The sequence below is a fragment of the Urocampus carinirostris genome, chromosome 17, assembly GCF_059441175.1.
Source record: "Urocampus carinirostris isolate Australia breed hairy pipefish chromosome 17, RoL_Ucar_1.0, whole genome shotgun sequence".
Classification (NCBI taxonomy): Eukaryota; Metazoa; Chordata; class Actinopteri; order Syngnathiformes; family Syngnathidae; genus Urocampus; species Urocampus carinirostris.
This window is the reverse complement of record NC_142365.1, coordinates 8368862-8391917: the sequence shown is the minus strand read 5'-3', so window position 1 is coordinate 8391917 and position 23056 is coordinate 8368862. Positions and strand designations below refer to the sequence as shown.

At 43.0% G+C, this 23056-nt stretch overlaps 1 protein-coding gene across 1 annotated transcript; it reads left to right on the top strand.

Annotated features, from left to right (window-relative positions):
• The first annotated feature begins 279 nt into the window (after positions 1-279).
• Positions 280-21568, top strand: LOC148349100 (trafficking protein particle complex subunit 14-like). Its single transcript, XM_088321015.1, has 12 exons — positions 280-506; positions 2675-2994; positions 6444-6539; positions 8500-8629; positions 8885-8971; positions 9030-9150; positions 11590-11737; positions 13772-13854; positions 14832-14983; positions 15073-15209; positions 18046-18239; positions 20686-21568. The coding sequence occupies exons 1-12, from the start codon at positions 311-313 to the stop codon at positions 20852-20854; spliced, it is 1833 nt and encodes a 610-aa protein (XP_088177141.1). The 5' UTR covers positions 280-310; the 3' UTR covers positions 20855-21568.
• Positions 21569-23056: the final 1488 nt, after the last annotated feature.

Below are 23056 nucleotides of genomic sequence, written 5' to 3'. Positions count from 1 at the left end.
AGCCTGCACAAAATGTAGTCATTTTATTCATATTTAGTTTCTTTTGTCTTTTATTAGCATATTTGGTATTGGAGTAATCCAAAAGTAATTGAAAGTAATCCAGTTAAAGTAACCCTGCCCAACCCTGAAATTAGTCAATTTCTCTCTTTGTTACGCATCCGAGTCCAGGCATGACAAGTCAACTTCTGTCGCATCGAACTCTTGCAGTAACACCAAAAATCCAGCAGATAGCGCCCTTGCGCACGCACGGGCAGCACTGGTCCCGCTATTGTCCTGCCTCCTCTTCGTCCTCCTCACTCCGCCCGTCGCCATGGTGCAGATGATGGAGTCTCAATGCGAGTACTTCATGTATTTCCCGGCGGTGCCCATCACCGACTTATCCGAGCCGTCTCGGTACCGAAGCCTACCGCGAAGGAGCCACCTCTATCTGGGGGAGACGGTCCGCTTTTTGCTGGTGCTACGCTGCAGGGACGCCGGCAGGGCGACGCCGACTGAACCAGGCCCGGGTAAGAGGGGGAGGAAGAAAGATAGTGCTTGGGGGGTTGACATGAGGCTGCTCTGTGTGGACAGACTGACGGAACTGGAGCAATGCGTGAAATCTACTTTACATTTCAAATCTTTGCAAAAGCAAAAACTAACAGTGAAGCAACTAGTCAGTGGTCTGACTTAAACGAACCATTTTGGAGTGTTTACTCCGGAGAAAGAAGGTTGAGGATTTTCCCTTTCATTGAGAATTAATGATACACATGTTGTCTTATGATAAGGCACATCAAAATAGTGTACGATGTAATTTCATCAAATCATTCAAATAATGATCAAATTCATTGATCATCATTCCTCTGCACAACACTGTAAAACCATATCGTATATTTTTTCCTCTGTTTTTGTTGTTGTTGAATGAAACTAAAAGAAATACTACAGCACAAAGTTTTGAAAAATAATCTTTCTATATATCTATCTACAGTGAATAAAATAAGTATTCAAACACCCTGCTATTTTGTTATTTCTCCCACTTAGAAATCATGAAAAGATGGCTGACATTTTAATCATAGGTGCATGTCCACTGTGAAAGAGATAAACTAAAAAGAAAAATCCAGAAATCACGATTCATGATTTTTTAACGATTTATTTGTGTCATACAGCTGCAAATAAGGGGCAGCACGGCGGTGCAGTGGTTAGCGCGTGTGTGGCACAGTTCTAAGGTCTTCGGAACCTCCTGTGTGGGTTCAAATCCAGCTACCGGACTTACTGTGCGGAGTTTGTATGTTCTTCCCGTGCTTGCGTGGGTTTCCTCTGGGCACTCCTGTTTCCTCCCACATTCCAAAGACATGCATTTCAGGTGGATTGGCCAGTCCAAATTGTCCCTAGGTGTGAATAAGCGAGCGAGTTGTCTGTCCCTGTGTGCCCTGCGATTGGCTGGCAACCAGTTCAGGGTGTCCCCTGCCCACTGCCCGATAATTGCTGGGATGGGCTCCAGCACCCCCGCGACCCCACTGAGGATAAGCGGTGCAGCTGATGAGATGAGCTGCAAATAAGTATTTGAACACCTAAGAAAATAAATATGGAAGCCTTTGTTTGCTAATACATAGGTCAAACGTTTCCTGTAGTCTTTCACCAGGTTTGCACATACTGCAGGAGGGATCTTGGCCCACTCCTCCACGCGGATCTTCGCTAGATCAGTCAGGTTTTTGTGCATAAGAAATTGTAATATATGGATCACTGTTATGAACCGTAACAGGATCAGGACCCAAATGTGTGACGTTTCTCACACAAGCTTTTATTTGACGGGAAATGGGGAGTCATGCACGTAGGCAGCGGTCTGGCGTGGAAAGACAGGAAGCCAGAGACAGACGAGATCGATACCAATTGCCCGAGCAGATATCGGACAGGACGGAATAGACAGGAATGAAAATGAAACAGGATGTCAAAATTTACAGGACAAACTAGGTGGGAACGAAAACTGGAGAGAATAATAAACAGGACAAAAATAAACGGGAACGAAACTGGAAACCGATATTAAACAGGACAAAATAAACGGGAACAATACCGGACAGGGGGCAGCACGGCGGCGCAGTGGTTAGCGCTTGTGCGGCACAGTTCATGTCATGGGAACCTGTTGTGGGTTCAAATCCAGCTCCAGACTTTCTGTGCGGAGTTTGTATGTTCTCCCCGTGCTTGCGTGGGTTTCCTCCGGGCACTCCGATTTCCTCCCAAATTCTAAAAACATGCATGTGAGGTTAATTGGCCGGTCCTAATTGTCCCTAGGTGTGAATGAGCGAATGAGTTGTCTGTCCCTGTGTGCCCTGCGATTGGCTGGCAACCAGTTCAGGGTGTCCCCTGCCCACTGCCCGAAGATGGCTGGGATGGGCTCCAGCCCCCCCGCGACCCTAATGAGGATAAGCGGTACGGCTAATGAGATGAGATGAGATGAGAATACCGGACAGCAAATAACAACAACAGGACTGAGGCAAAACCCACGTCTTGCGGGGCAGAGGTTCGTCGACGGACTGACAAAGAAAGAATGAGAGCGCTGAGCTTAAACGGACGTAAAGCCAATCTGTCAATGAGCCGCAGCTGGCGGGGCCAATTGGGCGCCATGGCAACCGTGACAGATCACCCCTGGACCCGATACTTGAATACTAAAATGATGAAAGGATATCGAATGTCCCAACAGGGGACGCTCCGTGTTTGGGAAGCGAATCGTGCAGCAGTCGCGCCTGGCGCGAGCTTGCCGGATCCTTGTGCGCCGTCGCCAGCGTCAGCCCTGGCGACAGCGGGCGCCATCGCGGAGGACTGCAGCAGCACGACTACGGCAGCAGCGACGAAGGCGGCGATGACAACACCGACGACTACATGGCAGCGGCCGAGGCGGCTATCGCAGCGCTAGGCAGCAGGGTGGACTCCAGGTGTCGGACCTTCAGGGACTGTAAACCTCTGCTCATCCACAACCGGTGCGCTTCGGGTGGCAGGGAGTTCCGCAAGGCTCCTGTCCAGGTGGGTTGGAGATGTTGGCTGCGAGCGGTTTTGGGTGCGTTACGAAAAAAATGATAATAATTAATGATTGTTACTGGGTGGGTGTATCCCTTAACAACCAGGGTCGTGAACTAAGCGTCCGTGTAGGGCCCCACAACCACCAGGGGGCCCCCAAGAGTGGTTAACGTTTTGGTCCCAATTGTCACTTTGTGTTCCCACACAAAAATACTCCGACAGAAATTTAACAAAAATAGTCAAGTCAAGTCATGTTTATTTGTGACACCCTTAATCAGAAGGAGTCTTAAAGCGCTGCACAGGCCACAGACTATTGTAAACTATTATGACACTATCCCCTGATCTAAAACCTACATGAGGGCAAGGAAAAACTCAAAAATTACACTACAATACACTACACTACACTTGCTAAGATATGCTATAGTTTCTTTCTTTCTTCCTTTCTTCCGTTCTTCCTTTCTTCCTTCCTTCCTTCCTTCCTTCCTTCCTTCCTTCCTTCCCTTCTTCCCTACTTTTTTCCTCTCTCACTCCGTCCCTCCCCCTTCCTTCCTTCCTTCCTTCCTTCTTTCCTTCCTTCCTTCCTTCCCTTCTTCTGCTCTTCCTTCCTTCCTTTTTTTCTCTCTCCCCCTTTCCTTCCTTCCTTTTTCCGCTCTTCCTTCCTTCCTTTTTCTCTCTCTCCCCCTTTCCTTCCTTCATTCCTTCTTCCGCTCTTCCTTCCTTCCTTTTTCTCTCTCTCCCCCTTTCCTTCCTTCCTTCCTTCCTTCCTTCCTTCTTTCCTTCATCCCTCCCTTCCTTCCTTCCCTTCTTCCGCTCTTCCTTGCTTCCTTTTTCTCTCTCTCCCCCCTTCCTTCCTTCCTTCCTTCCTTCCTTCCTTCCTTCCTTCCTTCCTTCCTTCCTTCCTTCCTTCTTTCCTTCCTTCTTTCCTTCTTTCCTTCATCCCTCCCTTCCTTCCTTCCCTTCTTCTGCTCTTCCTTGCTTCCTTTTTCTCTCTCTCCCCCTTTCCTTCCTTCCTTTCTTCCTTCCATCCTCCCCCTTTCCTTCCTTCTTTCCTTCCTTCCGTTCTTTTCTCACCCTCCCTCCCTCCCCCTTTCCTTCCTTCTTTCCTTCCTTCCTTTCTTTTCTCTCCCTCCCTCCCTCCCTCCCTCCCCCTTTCCTTTCTTCCTTCCCTTCTCTTCCCTCTTTCTTTCTTTTTCTTTCTTTCTTTCTTTCTTTCTTTCTTTCTTTCTTTCTTTCTTTCTTTCTTTCTTTCTTTCTTTCTTTCTTTCTCTCTTTCTTTCTTTCTTTCTTTCTTTCTTTCTTTCTTTCTTTCATTCTCTTGTCAGTAATAAAAGGTGGGTGTTAGTTGAAGCTTCGAACTTTACCTTCTATATACTAACTACTAATGTCCAATGAATTAATTCGTTCGTTGGTTGGTTCACTCGTTCGTAAACACAACACAATAACTACAAAACTAAGTATCAAATAAAACGCTCAAAAACAGGGACTTCAATAGAGACAGGCCTTCCCCTTTTGCGCGTTCCTGCTCGGCAGGTTGAGTGTAGGCAACGCAGATTTTTGTGAGGTTTAAAGAAACTCAAAATTTGGTTCCCAATTGCTGGTTTTCAGCCAAGTATGAGATTGATCTTTTAATCGCAATCGAAAATTTCGGTGTATTAAACTTTTTTACATGTGTACCTTGAAGGGAGTATATGTGTGTCAAGGTTAAAACTTGAGATTGTATTAGGATGAAAAAAAGAACACAGTCTGGGTCAGAGATTTAGGTTTTTGATAGCCCTTCCATCAGAGGCGCGTGCTTCTAGAATCGGCTCAGGAAGGAAAACACGCTTTGCCTATGGCTAGAAGCTCATTTGTTGGAAGGCATAGAACAACACATCTGATTGGCTTAAGCGAGGTCTTATAAATACAAGAAAATAATCTGATTGGTTTAGACGGAAAACACATGTTTGATTGGAGTGAATAATGCTGGTCTCTAGATGGCGTGTGAGCATAATAAATGAGTAACAAGGATAGTGAAACTTTGTAACATAAAGGATACAATGCGTCTCTGTAAGAAGAAAGGAATGTAGGAAGGGAGGCAAGCTCTTGAGCGGGCTTCCCGGCACCAAAACAAATGCCATCTTTATTGATAGTTAGCAGGCCCCAAGAGGATACAATTGTAAGCTCTTCCCAGCACCAAAACGAAGGCAATCTTTACTAATAGTAAGCAGGCCCCAAGAGGATACAATTGTTGCTAGAAACAGCACCTGGATATAATATTTTGCTTCGTTAATGTCACGAAACGGAGCGGGAAACAGGAAAAAAGGACCCATTCGTGTAGACGTACTCACAATTTATTGGGGTAGGATGAGGAGGGTGCGCACACTCGATCCGGGATCGATGGTCGCGGAGTGGATTAGAAATCCAAACAAAAGACAAGTTGTCCAAAACAAACAAACGGATCAGAACAAAAACCAAACAGGATCAAATACGGGCAGATTCACAGAACTAGGCATTTAACAGGTTTTAACTGGGGCGGCAGTAGCTCAGGAGGTAGAGCGATCGTTTTAGGATTAAGGGATCCCAGTTCGAATCCCGGCTTGTCCGTGTTACATGTCGAAGTGTCCTTGGGTAAGACATTGAACCCCCAATTACCCCCAATAAGCAGGTTAGCGCCTTACATGGCTGCACACATCACGGCCGCTATTGGGAAATGTGAAGCACAATGTAAAGCGCTTTGGGAAGTCTTTGACTTGAAAAGCGCTATATAAATGCAGATCATTTCATTTCATTTCACGGAGTTTAACCAGGTTTAACAAACGTTCCAGCAACGCACAGTACAAAGGAGCGCGCTTAAGTACTCCAAGAGCAATCAGTCCAATGCGTCTCAGCCGGTGTCAAGGGGCGGGGCCAGCTGGGCGCCATGACAACCGTGCAGGACATGACAGTTAAGGTACTTTTGAGGATAACATCACACAAAAGCACATTTAAACGATAATTAAACTACAATCTCCCTCACAATATGGTAGAGAGAATATCAGTGGGGGGAAATTCTTAGAAATTCTCAAACTCTGGCTTGAGACTGTGCTAACATAACTGTATTTGGTTCAACTTTTTAGGGTTTTAGAAACATGCCAACTCCACTTCAACAATGTGAAACTGGAGTGCCACGTCCAATTTCGTTGTCACAATATGTTCAACCCATTTTGTAACAATGATAATAAAGGTATATTCTATTCTATTCTATTCTATTCTAATGTGATTAGGGGTGTGATGCTGGCCGACTTAGGTTTAGGGGGGAACACGAACCGATTAGATGTTTTTAATAATTATAAGAGTAACACACTATGTTGTAAAGACCTTTGAGTTACACATTTCCATTAGTAACGCATAAAAATGCTCCTGATCAAGAAAATTGTACTACAATGTCCAAGCGCATTGTAAGGGTATTTTCTGTGTTTCTTCTCCATGTCGAGCAGTCTCCTTTGGACGAGCCGATGGTTCTGGCAGATGAAGTCATTTTCCCGCTTACCGTTTCTTTGGACAAGCTTCCCGTCAACACCCTCAAAGTCAAGGTGGTCCTTCACACTCTCGCCACATTGTCAAAAATTTCCCCAAACACAGTTGTGGTGGGTTTGGTAACAGAATACAGATAGTTGAGGGATGTTCTCCAGACGTCTTCTGGACATTTGATTTGGGGCTTAATCTCATGTGGTTAGTCGAAAAACAGATGTTTCAGATGAAGTCCATCCAATGTGGTTGAGATCGAGTCAATGATAGTACATGCCGTGTTAACTCATCCTTTATAGTCTAAATTTCCCCCCAAAAGGTAATCCATCCAACCATCCATTCATCCTTCTTTCCAGCCATCTTCCCATCCATCGATCCATCAATCGATCCATCCATCCCTCCCTACCTCTTTACCTCCCTCCCTCCATCCATCCATTCATCCATCAATACATCCATCCATCATTCCTTCTAACTAATCCATCCTACCTTATGCCCAATTAATCCATCCATCCATCATCCAACTAATCCATCCTACTCTATGCCCAACTAATCTATCCATCAATCCATCCATCCTCCATTATGCCCAACCAATCCATCCATCCATCCATCCATCCATCCATCCATCCATCCATCCATCCATCCTTCCATCCTTCCATCCTTCCATCCATCCATCCATCCTACATTATTCCCAACCAATCCATCCATCCATCCATCCATCCTAAATTATGCCCAACCAATCCACCATCCATCCATCCATCCATCCATCCATCCATCCATCCATCCATCCATCCAACTAATCCATCCTACTCTATGCCCAACTAATCCATCTGTCCGTCCGTCCGTCCGTCCGTCCGTCCGTCCGTCCATCCATCCATCCATCCATCCATCCATCCATCCATCCATCCATCCATCCATCCATCCATCCATTCATCCATCAATACATCCATCCAGCAATCCTTCCAACTAATCCATCCTACCTTATGCCCAATTAATCCATCCATCCATCTGTCATCCAACTAATCCATCCTACCCTATGCCGAACTAATCCATCCATCCATCCATCCAACTAATCCATCCCACCCTATGCCCAACTAATCTATCCATCCATCCATCCATCCATCTTAAATTATGCCCAACCAATCCACCATCCATCCATCCATCCATCCATCCATCCATCCATCCATCCATCCATCCATCCTTCCATCCATCCAACTAATCCATCCTACTCTATGCCCAACTAATCCATCTGTCCGTCCGTCCGTCCGTCCGTCCGTCCGTCCGTCCGTCCGTCCGTCCGTCCGTCCATCCATCCATCCATCCATCCATCCATCCATCCATCCATCCATCCATCCATCCATCCATCCATCCATCCAACTAATCCATCCTACCCTTTGCCCAACTAATCTATCCGTCCATCCATCCATCCATTCAACAAATCCATCCTACCCTATGCCCAACTAATCCATCTGTCCACCCATCCATCCATCCACCCTTCCATCCATCCATCCATCCATCCACCCATCCATCCATCCATCCATCCATCCATCCATCCATCCATCCATCCATCCATCCATCCATCCATCCATCCGGACAGCTACTTTTTGCTACTAATAAGCGCAAAAGGGTTTCCAGTTTTATTTGTAATTCTAAAATACCAACATGTGATGTTAGAGATGTGTTGCTACCATATTATTATTATTATCATTATTATTATTATCATTATTATTATTATTATTATTATTATTACTATTTTACTACCAGGTTGTAAATAGCTTCAGTCAACCACTGAATCATCTGTTGTGTTTAAAGGCACTGAGTGATCGGCATTTATGAATTATAAGCTGATTTATATAAATGGAACAATTGATTGTGTATGCTAGTCAGAAACCTTTTTTTTTTTAAAACTGCAATGACCCATGACTAGTTACCCATTTCCAGAACTTTGTCGGCTGGCTACTCAGACGTTCCAACAGATGCATACAGAGCCCGCATTTGTAAAACCCTGGTCAAATGTTTGGCCCTTAGGTCATGGTCACAGTATGGAAGAAGGAGGCGGAGCAAGCTGAGGTGCAGGAATTGGGCTACCTGAGCGTCCTGCAGCAACGAGAGCCGTCGATGACCTTCAGGCAGGACCTGAACACCTTTAAGGCTCAAGGTTTGCGCTTATCATCAAACCCCTTATTTCTTTTAGAGTTGCAATTACAGCTTAGATGCGAGTATACATGGTAGGGAGAATATCAGTGGGGAGAAATTCTTCGTCTCTATCCTTAAGATGGTCCACTATTATTATATGCGGTTGTACTTTGTAGGTCCATCTAAAAATGCAAATCCACTGTGATTAGCGGGGGTGAACTGGCGCAATATGGAATTCTGCAGAGCCTCAATCTTGTCCACATTTTTTTCATCTTAGTGAGCACCACCTTGACGGTTCTGCCACCTCCCTCTGTCCGCTGTAAGCTGATGAGCGTTTCGGGCCGACACTTGGCTGTTCTGAAAGGTAAAGCCCGTCTTGGAGGCTCAGCCAAAAAGCCGAGTGACTTTTTCCATGCACTCAGTGCTTAACAAGCGCTCGCAGGAGGAAGTGAGCGTGAGGGACCTTCGGATTCTGCCGGACCTGAACGTCTCGTACCTGCCCGTCATGCCCGACGGCTCTGTGCTGCTGGTGGATAATGTTAGGTGCGTTTGCAAGGGTTATTTGCTTCGGGGGTTTCTTTTGAGCATAAACACTTGAAAAATATCTATAAAAGTACATTGGCAGATAATATGGATCAATTTTAGTACATTTCTTTCCTTATTTCAACATACATTATCTTTTTTTTCTTAAGTATCCATTTATTTGTGGGGCGGCAGTAGCTCAGGAGGTAGAGCACTCGTCTTGGGATCAAGGGATCCCAGTTCGAATCCCTGCTTGTCCGTGTTACATGTCGAAGTGTCCTTGGGTAAGACACTGAACCCCTAATACCCCCAATAAGCAGGTTAGCGTCTTACATGGCTGCAATACAAGGCCGCTATTGGGAAATGTGAAGCACACTGTAAAGCGCTTTGGGAAGTCTTGACTTTAAAAGCGCTATATAAATGCAGATCATTTCATTTAATTTCATTTTCTGGTTGCTTATCCTCACTAGGGCCACGGGGGTGCTGGAGGCCATCCCAGCTCACTTTGGGCAGTGGGCAGGGGACACCTTGAAGGCACACAGAGACTGACAACTCACTCGCTCATTCACACCTTGGGACAATTTGGACCAGCCAATTGACCTGACATGCATGTTCTTAGAATTTGGGAGGAAATCGGAGTGCCCGGAGGAAACACGGGGAGAACATGCAAACTCCACACAGGGAGGCTGCGGTAGCTGGATTTAAACCCTGAACCTCTGCACCGTGGGGCTAAACGCTAACCACACATCCGCCGTGCCACCACTTCTCTTATATAATGTTAGAAAAATCCTCCTTGCATACTTAAAGCACCAGTGCGTATTATATAGCGCCCCGTAGTAGTGTATAACACCTCATTGATTTAAATCAAATCAGTCAAACTCAGGGCCTGCGGCGAAATGTGGCCCGTGATATTGTTTTTTGTGGCACATGAGAAGCAGAAGAGAAAAATATGCTTTTCCGCATCATACAGTTTAGAATATGTCCACTGGATGTCACCACTTGCAAAGCACCCACTGTAGCTGTGTTTGATGACTACCATTAATCAACCAGAAAACATTGAGGAAACCCATCCATATGTTGTTTTACTTGCACAAAAGTCACTGACGCGCTTGTTTAAGGCAATTTGAAGATTACAATGTTTAAAAAAAATTGTGTTTGCATGCTATTTCTGTCACTTTCCAGTCTGCAAGAGTTTCCCTAGTTAAATAAACTGTAGTGGAAATGAGTTCAGTTTTAGTTTTGCTTTTTTTTTTTAGAAATGCAGATTTGATACCCACTTGGTTGGTTGGATCCCTTAACTATTAGAGTTGTAGGCGGCACCATTTCCTGTGGTGTGTCTTGCGCAAGTGCAGCCTGGTGGCGCCCATCCCTCTCCCGGCCATTGATACGCACTAAAACAGATTAAATCTTAGTGAAGGAAAAACAATATTGAGGGAAAAACCCTCTAATAATAGTTTTGTAATCAAATTGTACATCCCGGAATCACAACTGAATTGTGAGCCTCAGAAAAGACCCCCAGCCCTCCGTCTAAGGCACAGTTTTTATGCCATAAATTTACTAGTCCAGCCCCTGTGAGAATGGTTTTAGTACCATGTGGCCCCCAAGCTATGGTAAATGAGTTTGATTTAAATAAACCATTATTGATAAAATATAAACAATAAAACACATTTGCCATCTCTTAAACATGATTTTTTTAAATTAAAATAAATGGTGGCATATTTGGGGGGAGAAATACATTAACATTTTTGAGTCAGGGTTTTTTAAATCAATGTCATATCATGCAAACCAAAATACAGCCCGGGGGGCTTTTGTGGCCCGCATTAAAACTGACACTTGCTTTTGAAAACAATTTTCATGTGTTGTAAAGCTTTTAAAATATATGCGAAATTTAAAACGCTTTAACGAAAAATTTTCCTTCGTAATCTTAAAGGAGCCTTACGGAATTTGGAACTATTTTTACCCACAGCCGCCATCACCTGGCTTGTGTCTTCATTGCAACCTCTGTTAGTTAATTCATCATGCGCGTGCAATTACGTGCTTTTCTTAGACGCTTTCGAATAAACTCTTCTGTTTTCATCTTTTTGTGGGTTTATGCTGGCGTTTGGACAGTATTTGAAGCAGGCCTCTTCTTACTTTCACCATTTTCATCCTACACTGTCAAAAAACGGCGACTATAAGCATAAAGTCACTCTCTACCCTCCTCCTGCTTTATCTTTCTTTCTACCAAATGTGTTGAACATCCCGAACAGCATTGCTAAAAGATAAAATCATATAGGTACAGTGGAAAATAAAGCATAAGGGCACTTTGAACTCAGTTGGGCATTGTTTACACATACTTAACCGGGAAAATATTGGACACTCCACTTACACACAGTCTAAGGTCAGAATTCTGAAATATTTTTCATAAATGAGTGCCAAGTAAGGATTTTGAAATCATTGCTTAGTTTTTGTGTCACCCAGCCACTGCTCGGGCGAGGTCGGCATGGCTTCTTTCTGCAAAGTGGATAGCCCCGCCTCCCGTCTTCCCAGCATGCTCGGCACCTTGGAAGAGCACGACTTCCTGTTCCAGCTTCACCTCAACGACATGCCGCAGGATGAGTCCAATGAGGTGCGTTGTACATCAACAGCATTTTAGTTTTTTGTACCTCGATTGCATAAATATGCTCAACTTGCATATGGTATAATCTAATCTCTTAGAACTCTTGAAGGTGTTGTCCAGAATTTGAAACATCTCCTGGCTTACAGTCATGATGCATTTCTTAGAAGAGCTCAAATACTCTTCTTTATTCATCTTTTTGGGGGTTTGGGTTGGCGTTTGGATACTTTTTTCAAACAGGCCTTGTTTTACTTTCACCGTTTTCATGCTACACTAACAAAAAACTGCGAGGATGGGCACAAAGTCACTCTCCAGAACAGTGTCGTTGAAGGAAGCTAACAGCAGATAGACGCTGTAGGATTTTTTTTTTTATAAAGGCTCTTTGAACTCAGTTGGGCAATGTTAAGACATACTGATTAGGGAAAGAATTATACTTTCAACGTTTTAAGGACACATCAAACGATGCACCCCACATTTACAGTGTTCTCGTTTGCCCGCGTCCCTGCGTCCTAGACGCATCATTTTTGCTGGGGACGCATTGGGTCGAATAAACGTGCGTCCCCGGGACGCAACGTTTTTGACACCAAATTGTCATTATTACCCGATTACTTTTTTTTTTAACAAAGATTTACCGCACTCCAAACTTTTCGTCAGGCAGATCCGCCATTGTTGTTTTGGTCTCGCGCCGATCTCAGCAAACGAGATCTCGTTGCTTCGAGATGACGTCATTGTTGTTGCGGTTGACGAGTGAAAGAGAAGTATGCCTCCGAAAAAACAGTTGGTATTAGGTGAGAATCAACCAAAAATTGGTAATTTCTTCAGTGTCGGTAATAAGTCGAAACATAACACAGAAAGTGGTAACAAAGGCAATAATTCCGGCACGAAAAAACGGCGGAGAAATTCTTCGGAAGATCGCGGAGGCAAGGAAAACACGTGTGTTGAAGCGAACGATTCGACGAAAGAAAATAAACAAAAGAAAAGGACTTTTCTGCCCCAAAAAAATGGAAACATCCAAAAGCACCAGCCAAGCACCCACAGTAATTTAATTAGGTGAGCAGATCTCTGCACACATAGTACACTCTCCTAAATACATTCGTATCCTTCTCGTTTGCAGTATTTTGTGACTTTACAAAAGAACTTTGCACAGGCATCTCATATTTTGCTTCTCCCTTTAGCATCACTGCAATTTTTGGGCACCCATTGCAAATATATACATTACAAAAAAAACTGAATCGCTGACTCGAAAATGAAACACGGAAAAGTCTGAACTGAATGTTTTCTTAAGAGAGTAAAAGGCATTGTGGGAGGAAGTTCAGCCATGATTCCATGACGCAAACCAATAGTAAACCATCGATTTGTTTGACGTCAACCAACATTGTAACATGAAAACCGCACAAGCTAGGGACGCAGTAACCTGGAAATCTAGATAAATAGATGGATAGATAGACAGACAGACAGACAGACAGACAGACAGACAGACAGACAGACAGACAGACAGACAGACAGACAGACAGACAGACAGATAGATAGATAGATAGATAGATAGATAGATAGATAGATAGATAGATAGATAGATAGATAGATAGATACTTTATTCATCCCCTTAGGGAAATTCACACTTCAAAAATAATAAAATAAAAAATATAGAATACAAAAATACCTAATATAACGTGTTGATATAGAGTATTTAAATAGTGCTACGGAAAATACACACTAATAAAGATAGGGTAATATGCAAATGTGGGGATGGGGTTTAATGTGGGCTTTTACTCCCCCGGGTGGAGTTAAAGAGCCTCATGGCATGAGGAAGAAATGATCTCCTCAGTCTGTCCATTGAACAAGACTGTGACAGCAGTCTATCGCTGAAGCTGCTCTTCTTCTACTTTATTTTGAAAATATTCGATGCAATTTCATGTTGAAATCCACTAACGGAAAAAACTTTTTTGAAGAGATTAAAATCATCACAGACTGGACTAAAAACGAATCACAAACGTTTCAGACTGATTTGTGATTGCTAGCATCAATTTTTGCTTACCTTGTGTTCAGGGAATGGAAGTTCCTCTGGTTGCTGTGCTGCAGTGGTCAACTCCCAAGATGCCGTTCACTAACTGCATCTACACCCACTACAGGTAGGAGGGACGTAACCTGATTGTCACCAAATAGCAAAAAAAGCTACATTAGCTTCTAATGTGGTCTAGTCTTCATTTTATGGCACTAAAGACCTCCCAAAGTGCTTCACACTTACCCATTCACACACACACTCTCATACAGATAGAGGTGTCAGCAGGGTTGGGTAGGGTTACTTTAACTGGATTACTTTCAATTGCTTTTGGATTACTCCAATACCAAATATGCTAATAAAAGACAAAAGAAACTAAATATGAATAAAATGATGACTCACAACACGTGGTAAGCTTTCTCTCCTGGCTTTGATCTCTTTGATTTCCGGCAAAACTAACATAAAATGCGACGGAAACAAAATGAAAATAAATCCAAACAGCTTGCCAACATCATTTTTGCCGTTCCGTGTATTCCGTTACTCCCCAAGCCTGCACAAAATTTAGTAATTTTATTCATATTTAGTTTCTTTTGTCTTTTATTAGCATATTTGGTATTGGAGTAACCCAAAAGTCATTGAAAGTAATCAAGTTAAAGTAACCCTATCCAACCCTGGGCGTCAGCCATGCAAGGACACCCAAAGAGACTTCAAAACTTAACTCAGAGGAGCCGGGAATTGAACCAGTTCAGAGTGTCCCATGCCCACTGCCCGTAGATGGCTGGGATGTGCTCCAGCTAACCCGCCACCCTACTGAGGATAAGCGGTGCAGATAAGGAATGGATGGATGAACATCTTGGATAGGTCTTCTCAATGTTCTTTTGTTGATTAATCTTTGCCACCAAATACAGCTATCTTGGGTACTTTGCAAGTGGCGCCAGGCTTTGGCGACATCCAGTGGACATATTTAAAATTGCAATTCGTTGTTTTATGCGATGCTTGACACGTGCTCTAAAAATAAAAGTAAAACTAGCTTTAGCTGTAATGCTAGCCTTACCTTACATTTCATTCCTTAAAAGGTATCACAAAGACTCACTATGCCCCTAACAGGTTGCCTAGCGTCCGCCTGGACCGGCCCCGCTTCGTGATGACAGCTAGCTGCCCCAGCACTGTCAAGGTCAAGGAGCACTTCAAGGTCAAATACGTGCTGCTCAACCACCTGCAGGACTTCCTGTCCGTGCGGCTTGTCTGGACTCCGGATCGTGGGTTTGGCCTTACAACATTACATACCATCGTTTTCTTATTTACGGCCTCGAATTTGTTCTGAGTCAAGAAATTGATCCTAACTCAGGGCGTGGTCAGAGCGATAATTCCCCCTTGTCTGCGGTGGTGTGCCACACCCCCCTCAGCAACCTGGGCCAATGTCGCAAAGGGAGCACGCTTACCTTCAGCGTGGCCTTCCAGATCCTCAAACCGGGACTCTATGAGGTACGACATAAGGAGGAAACTGCTTCGCTGACTTGACTTTGACCCAAAAGCTAGAAGTCAAAATTTCAAAATTACCTGATCTGAAACCAACACGAGCAAGGGGAAACTCTAAAACTTTAGCATGAGGAAAATTAAGAAACTTCGAGAAGGGACCGCACATGAATGACCAGGCTGCAATGGAAGTGCAACGAAAATAATCAGTAAACAATATAAAAAATAAGAATCAGTAGAAAACAATACAAAGTGAGTTTAATAAATTAAATCTAGCTCTCACAATCTAAGAAAACTGGTGAAGTACAAATAGGCAACTGAACTGAAATATTTTCTTCACAGCAAAAGCCGATAGTAAAACAATATAAAGTGAGTTTCACTCAGTAGCATAAATCACAGTCTTAAGTCAGACAACTGGTCAAGTAGACAAATGCTATGATACTTCAAATCCTTTTCTTAAGGTTCTGCTGGTGGTATACAAAATCATGAATGGACTGGCTCCCTCATATCTTTCAGATTTAATTTCCCCTAATGTTCCAGCCGGTGGCCTTTGATCTGAAAATGCTAGTCTACTATTGATCCCTAGAGTCAAGAAGAGATCCGCAGGTTCGAGAGCGTTCTCCATCCGGGCCCCGGTGCTGTGGAATTCGAGATAAGACCTGAAACCTCAGTGGAACTGTTTAAATCTTGGATTGAACACACTTCTATTCCATAGCTTGTGAATGACCTAGATTTCACGTTGACAATATCTGTGTATTATTTGTTATTGCAACATCCGTTGCAGCCTGGTCATCCTGGAGGGGGGATTAACTCATGTGCGGTCCTTTCTCAAGGTTTCTTCTTTTTCCTCATCTTGCGATTTGAGTTTTTCCTTCCCCTCAATTAGGTTTTAGATCAGGGGATGGTGTCATAATAGTATGTGGTTTGCAATAATCTGTGGTATGTTCAGCTCTTTGAGACTCCTTGTGATTAATGGCGTCAAAATAAACACGACTTAACGACAAAAGTAAAGAGTTCAACAATAAGAAACAACAGAATGTGTTTAACTCTGCAGTGTAAATCTAACTGATATAAATGAGATATTCTGTACTTCTTCCATCAATATCCAGTCAACCAGACTATCCTACCCATTCTCAAACCAGTGATTGTAAATGAGGAGCAGAAGCTTCTTAAACCTTGCATTAGATAGCTTGTTCCTCAACACGAAAGACACTCAAACCAAGGGTTAACAACAAACTAGCTTTCGCTTAGCGTAGATTTTGTGTAGCGCAGCTTTTGCATAGCGTAGCGGTTAATAAAAACCTTTAGCTCTTCCGGGTCACATATTTGCCTGGAAATACGAGCATTGTGACCTTTTTACACCACCAAATTAACAAGCGCCGCTCCATGGACAAAAGGAGGATTAACAGTGAACGCTTTTGACTGTCAATAACAGTAATGGCGCTGTAAAGGCGAAAAAAGATTAGCCCGTTAAGGAAAAAATAACTCTTAATATAAGTAATGACAATACCCAGTTGGTAACTTCCTGCCCCCAAATTTTGACCGATGTAGCAGGTTTTAGATCAGGGGTCAGGAACCTTTTTGACCCAAAGAGCCATAAAAGCAAAAAATGTTTCAAAAAGAAATTGAGAGAGCCACATCATATATTTTCAGACAAAATTGAAAAAAACTGCTAATTATTCAGCATATTTTATTTCACTGTGTGTCATTTGATGATTTAATCAAATGTATGAAATGATAATAATGCCAAATCTCGTGTCCCAAATCAATGTAAATATGCCATTTACAATTTGTCTTCCACCTTCAGTTAAGAGTGTTGAGGCAATTTTTTTCCATGAAATTTGTCCTTGATAACGGTTTCAAAACAAAGTGCATGCAAAGTTCTTCTGTAAAAATGTCACAAATGACTGCAAACGATAAGCCTATCGTCATATTCACTTTGGGTGTAGACTGCACTGAGCGAGAGAGAGAGAAGGAAGTGCCTTGCGCTGTGTGCAGGGATCCGCCCACCTGTACTGCTCACCCAATCAGAGTCGTTCCCCAGCGTTTTTATTTATCAGTTTAAATGGTTTCTCATGGAACTTCTGCATTAAGTTGCTTCGGCTTTATATGGACTAAAATCGGGATGAAATCACTTGACTTTGGAATGCCACGGAGAGATGTGCAATAGTTACATTTTATTTTGGAGCCAAATGTTCTCATGAAAAGAGCCATATATGGCTCCCGAGCCATAGGTTCCCTACCCCTGTTCTAGTTGATGGTGTACATATATGTATATATATATATATATATATATATATATATATATGGCAGCACGGCGGCGCAGTGGTTAGCGCTTGTGCGGCACAGTTCATGTCATGGGAACCTGTCGTGGGTTCAAATCCAGCTCCAGACTTCCTGTGCGGAGTTTGTATGTTCTCCCTGTGCTTGCGTGGGTTTCCTCCGGGCACTCCGGTTTCCTCCCACATTCCAAAAACATGCATTTCAGGTGGATTGGCCGGTCCAAATTGTCCCTAGGTGTGAATGAGCGAATGAGTTGTCTGTCCCTGTGTCCCCTGCCCATTGCCCGGAGATGGCTGGGATGGGCTCCAGCCCCCCCGCGACCCTAATGAGGATAAGCGGTACGGATGATGATATATATATATATATATATATATATATATATATATATATATATATATATATATATATATATATATATATATATATATATATATATATATATATATATATATATTATGAGGTACTAAATGATTTGTGGCTGTGAAGTCAATTTAATATGAAAAAATGCAAATACCTCATAGTAAGCAAGAAACTGAGCGCTTCTCCTTTTGGATCTCCTCAGCTGAGTCAGCACATGAAGCTGAAGCTGCAGTTCACAGCCTCTGTGTCCAACGCGCCACCCGATGCAAGGCCGCTCTCGCGGAAGAACAGCCCATCTAGTCCGGCCATGCGGGACTTGCTGGACCGCCACCAGGCCAGTCTGGGTCGTTCCCAGTCCTTCTCACACCAGCAGCCGTCTCGCTCGCACATCATGAGGTAAGGAGGATTACAGAACAATTACAATCTGGTGATAACGGTTACCGTATTTTCACGACCTTAAGGGGCTCATAAAAGTCTCAGATTTTCTTCGAATTGTGGGGTGCACCATGTGTCTTATGCATAGCGGTGGATGTAGGTTTAGGTGCCTTCCCCTGGGACTGGGAGGTCACAGGTTCGAACCTTGGCTGAGTCAAGACTTACCGTATTTTCCGCACTATAAGGCGCACATAATATCTGATTTTTTTTTTTAAAAGCTGACTATGCACCTTATAATCCGGTGCGCCTTATGTATGGATCAATATTGAATTGCAGCTGAGAGAAGCAGCCACCGACTCCATTTTTCGCGTAGAAGAAGAATTGCGCTGTGCATACTGGGAAATATTAAACAAAGATTTTCTTTTATTTGTGAGTTTGTATAAAGACCCTGAAATGGCTCCTATTAAAAGACACGCTTACAACGCAGAGTTTAAACTCAAGGCGATCAGTCACGCAGTAGAACACGGAAATAGAGCAGCAGCAAGAAAGTTTAACATGAATGAATCGATGTTGCGGAAGTGGAAGAAGCATGAGGATGAGCTGTTTATGTTTTACATTTTACAGTTATTATGTTATTGCTTTATTGTTATTGTTTTGCACTTGTTATTGTTTTTGCACATTATGAATGTCACTATTTTGCGATTGCACTAACGTTTAATTTACCATAACAGTATCAGACGGTTTTTTGCGTGTTGACTAAATGGAGGAAAAGTAAAATGGTATGCCTCTTGGGTGAGATTGTTCACATTGGGGTTAACGTTAAGCAGGGATTCCCTAACCCTAACCCTACTAAATGCAACGATATGTGTCTCCAGATCCAATCCCACAATATATATTTTTTCGTTTTATCTTTAATGGACACTTTGAATTTCTTAGGATCAATCGATCAAGCACCTCATCCCCTTTAACATTTTCATTAATGAAAATAACTAAACAAGGGAAAATGTCCGATCGTGCCTTGGAGAATATTTACACTGAACATTTAAAAAAAAGAGAAGAAAAAAAAAACCTTTCAATTTCCCTCCATTACATGCTGTTTTTGTCTGCAACGGTGTGGTGATTTCCTCGCAATACCAAAGAAAATGGAAACCGAGCGGCCGCGAGAATATTGAAGATTAATAAATCGAAGGGTCACAGGTGGAGGAAGCTGAAAAACGAACTCCGACAAGTTTTATCCGTGTGTTTTACAACATAAAACACACGGATAAGGCACTCTTCTAACTCCGTGCATTGGTCAATACTTAAATAAACCACAACCAAACTCAGTTTCCTTAACACTGTATTTTAAAATAGGCACACTTGTATGCTTGTCTGTGTTGTGCCAAAAAATGATTGCCCCCCTGCATGTAATGTCCCCCCTATGCGCTATTTACATCATTGTTTCTATTGACCAATCATATTGTCGTTCTTTAATTTCCACATCAGCTTTTTTTAACCTTGAAGATGTAATAACAAGGTCAGTGGGGCTCAGAGCAAAGTTTGAATACCTTATCTTAAGGCTTTCATCCTTGTCCTCCTGGCAAGTTCAAAATCGATTGATGTCTTCTCTCCTTATTTTGAGTGTCTAGTCGAGTATAAACTTGACATTTTTGGTCTGCAATAGGCTTGAAGTTTCCATTCAGGGTGCTTGACGTCGGGATAAATCCTTGGCCAAGGCAGTGAATGTTTCCTTTTCTGGGGCTTGACCTCTTCACTGTGATTGGGAGCAGTTGACTGATGCTCCAAGGACCAAAAATGTCAACTCAAAACTTGAGTTGACACTCAATATAAGGAGAGATGACATCAATGGATTTTGAACTTGCAAGGAGGACAGGGATGGAAGCCTTCAGATAAAGAAATCAAACCTTGCTCTTGGGCCCCTGCTGACCACCTTCTTTTTATTACTTCTTTAAGGTTACAAAAGCAGATTATCCCTAAGGGACGTGGAAACTAAAAAACAACAATATTAACAATGAAGTAAATAGTGCATTATAGTCAAAACAATCAATCATAGTGCGTGATAATAGTAAAAAAAAAACATAAACAGTGAGCCAAAGTAATGATAAACTGTGCGCAACAATAATGGACAAAATAACTGACAGCCCATGCAACCTCAGCCCACTTCTTTGCAGGGGTCTGACAGCAAAAACAGAATAAATAGTGAAATTATCATTCCGTAGTTTGCATATCACAGCACAGATGAATAAATAAACAATCATCTTTCATTGTAACAAACAATGACTTACTTAATAACAACATAGTAATAACATAGTAATAACACAATGACTTTCTATTCTACAACTGCATATCAAACTTGTAGCCCTTCACTCTAAACAGTAACACAAAAAAGAAGCTCTCAGCTTCAAAAGTTTGGTGACCCCTGGCATAGAAACTCCATTCATGTGGCTGACCTGCGCATGTGTCACAGGACGGGGAGCGCCATGGAACGTCGCGCCATCACCCCCCCGGTGGGATCTCCCGTTGGTCGGCCGCTCTACTTGCCACCACAGGACAAAAGCCTTTTGTCGCTGGACAAGATCGCCAAGCGAGAGTGTAAAGTTCTAGTTGTGGATTCGGTGTGTGGAGAGGACATCTAGGAGAACTTCAACAGGCCTGATCATTTCAAAGAACAACTGGGAGAAGGATGTCGCTATAAGCTATGAAGCCTTGTTTAATAGCAGATGCGCTTTCACACGGGGCACACCTTATTCACAGCAGGTAATAATCATTACGTCCAGGCATATATTCTTTATCCTTTGCAAAGAATGACTGGTCCTGAGAAGCATTGGTCTTATTATACTGCCCTAAAGTGGCCGAAACACCAGAAAAAGCCACAGCATTTCCTTTAAAGGTGCTATAAAAACAAAAACTGAAGCACTTCGAGTAAGTTGTTATCTGCATTTTTGGGTTCGCTCAGGCCATCAAATGATCAATGAGGAAAAACATTGTTCTTGTAGGCATCTCTGTGCCGAGAAACAATCTAGCAATGCAGGGGTGGGGAACCTATGGCTCGGGAACCATATATGGCTCTTTTCATGAGAACATATGGCTCCGAAATAAATATAACTATTGCACATCTCTCTGTGGCGTTCCAAAGTCAAGTGATTTCATCCCGATTTTGGTCCATATAAAGCCGAAGCAACTTAATGCAGAAGTTCGATAAGAAACCATTTAAACTGAGAAATAAAAACGCTGGGGAACGACTCTGATTGGGTGAGCAGTACAGGTGGGCGGATCCCTGCACACAGCGCAAGGCACTTCCTTCTCTCTCTCTCGCTCAGTGCAGTCTACACCCAAAGTGAATATGACGATATGCTTATCTCATCTGTTCTCATTAGCTTCACCGCTTATCCTCAGTAGGGTCGCGGGGGTGCTGGAGCCCATCCCAGCAATCATCGGGCAGTGGGCAGGGGACACCCTGAACTGGTTGCCAGCCAATCGCAGGGCACACGGGGACAGACAACTCACTCGCTCATTCACACCGAGGGACAATTTGGACTGGCCAATTCACCTGTAATGCATGTTTTTGGAATGTGGGAGGAAACCGGAGTGCCTGGAGGAAACCCACGCAAGCACGAGGAGAACATACAAACTCCGCACAGGAAGTCTGGAGCTGGATTTGAACCCACACAGGAGGTTCCCAAGACATGAACTGTGCCGCACATGCGCTAACCACTGCGCCGTGCTGCCCATGATATGCTTATCGTTTGCAGTTATTTGTGACATTTTTACAGAAGAACTTTGCATGCACATTGTTTTGAAACCGTTATTAAGGACAAATTTCCTGGAAAAAAATTGCCTCAACACTCTTAACTGAAGGTGGAAGACAAATTGTAAATGGCATATTTACATTGACTTGGGACACAGGATTTGGCATTATTTTCATTTCATACATTTGATTAAATCATCAAATGACACACAGTGATATAAAATGTGCTGAATTAGCTTTTGTCTTAGAGAGCGTGTTTGGTAGTTTTTTCAATTTTGTTTGAAAATATATGACGTCTCTATTTCTTTTCAAAACATTTTTTGCTTATATGGCTCTTTGGGTCAAAAAGGTTCCTGACCCCTGTAGTAATGAGTTGAGTTTCAGGTTGTGCTTGGCAATTTTATGCCTTATTTGGCCGTGTTTATGACATTGAAATTGTTGATATTTGTTGATATGTGTTTGTTTATATGCCCAAACTTGAAAACAACAGATTGTAAGTTCAAGGAGACATTTTTTTCCAGTGTTATCAGCCTACATCAGTATTTCTGTAACTCACCTGACAATAAAGTTTGAAATTTGTGCTGAGTGATTCTTTTTTTTTAAAGTCCAGTGGACAATCAGGGAAAACATTTTCTCTAAGTGACAAGATCAATTGATTTCTTAAACCAAACATAACAGGGCAATTGTGTAGACATACTGTCATGATGTATACCAGCTCAGTAGCCTAGATGGTAAGGCGCCCGCTTTGAGACTGGGAGGTCGGTGGTTCGCGCCCCGGCCGAGTCATTCCTAAGACTTAAAAAGTGGTCGGCGGCGCCCTCTGTTGGCTGCGGCTGCATCGGCTCGCTACAACGGGTCAGGTGCAATCGACATTTCGTTCTGTGTACATTGTTACACAGAATGACAATACAAGGAAATTATTATTATTATTATGATTACCGATTTGGATCACCTGTGCCTGCTCATTTGGCGCTAGCAACTGCGGGCTTTTTCATTGGCTTTTTGTCCCATTTTAAGCCCAGTCCTGTCACTTTCCTTTTGTCATTCCGTCTGCGAACCTCTGTTGTTACAAGGCAAGCCTTTTTTTACC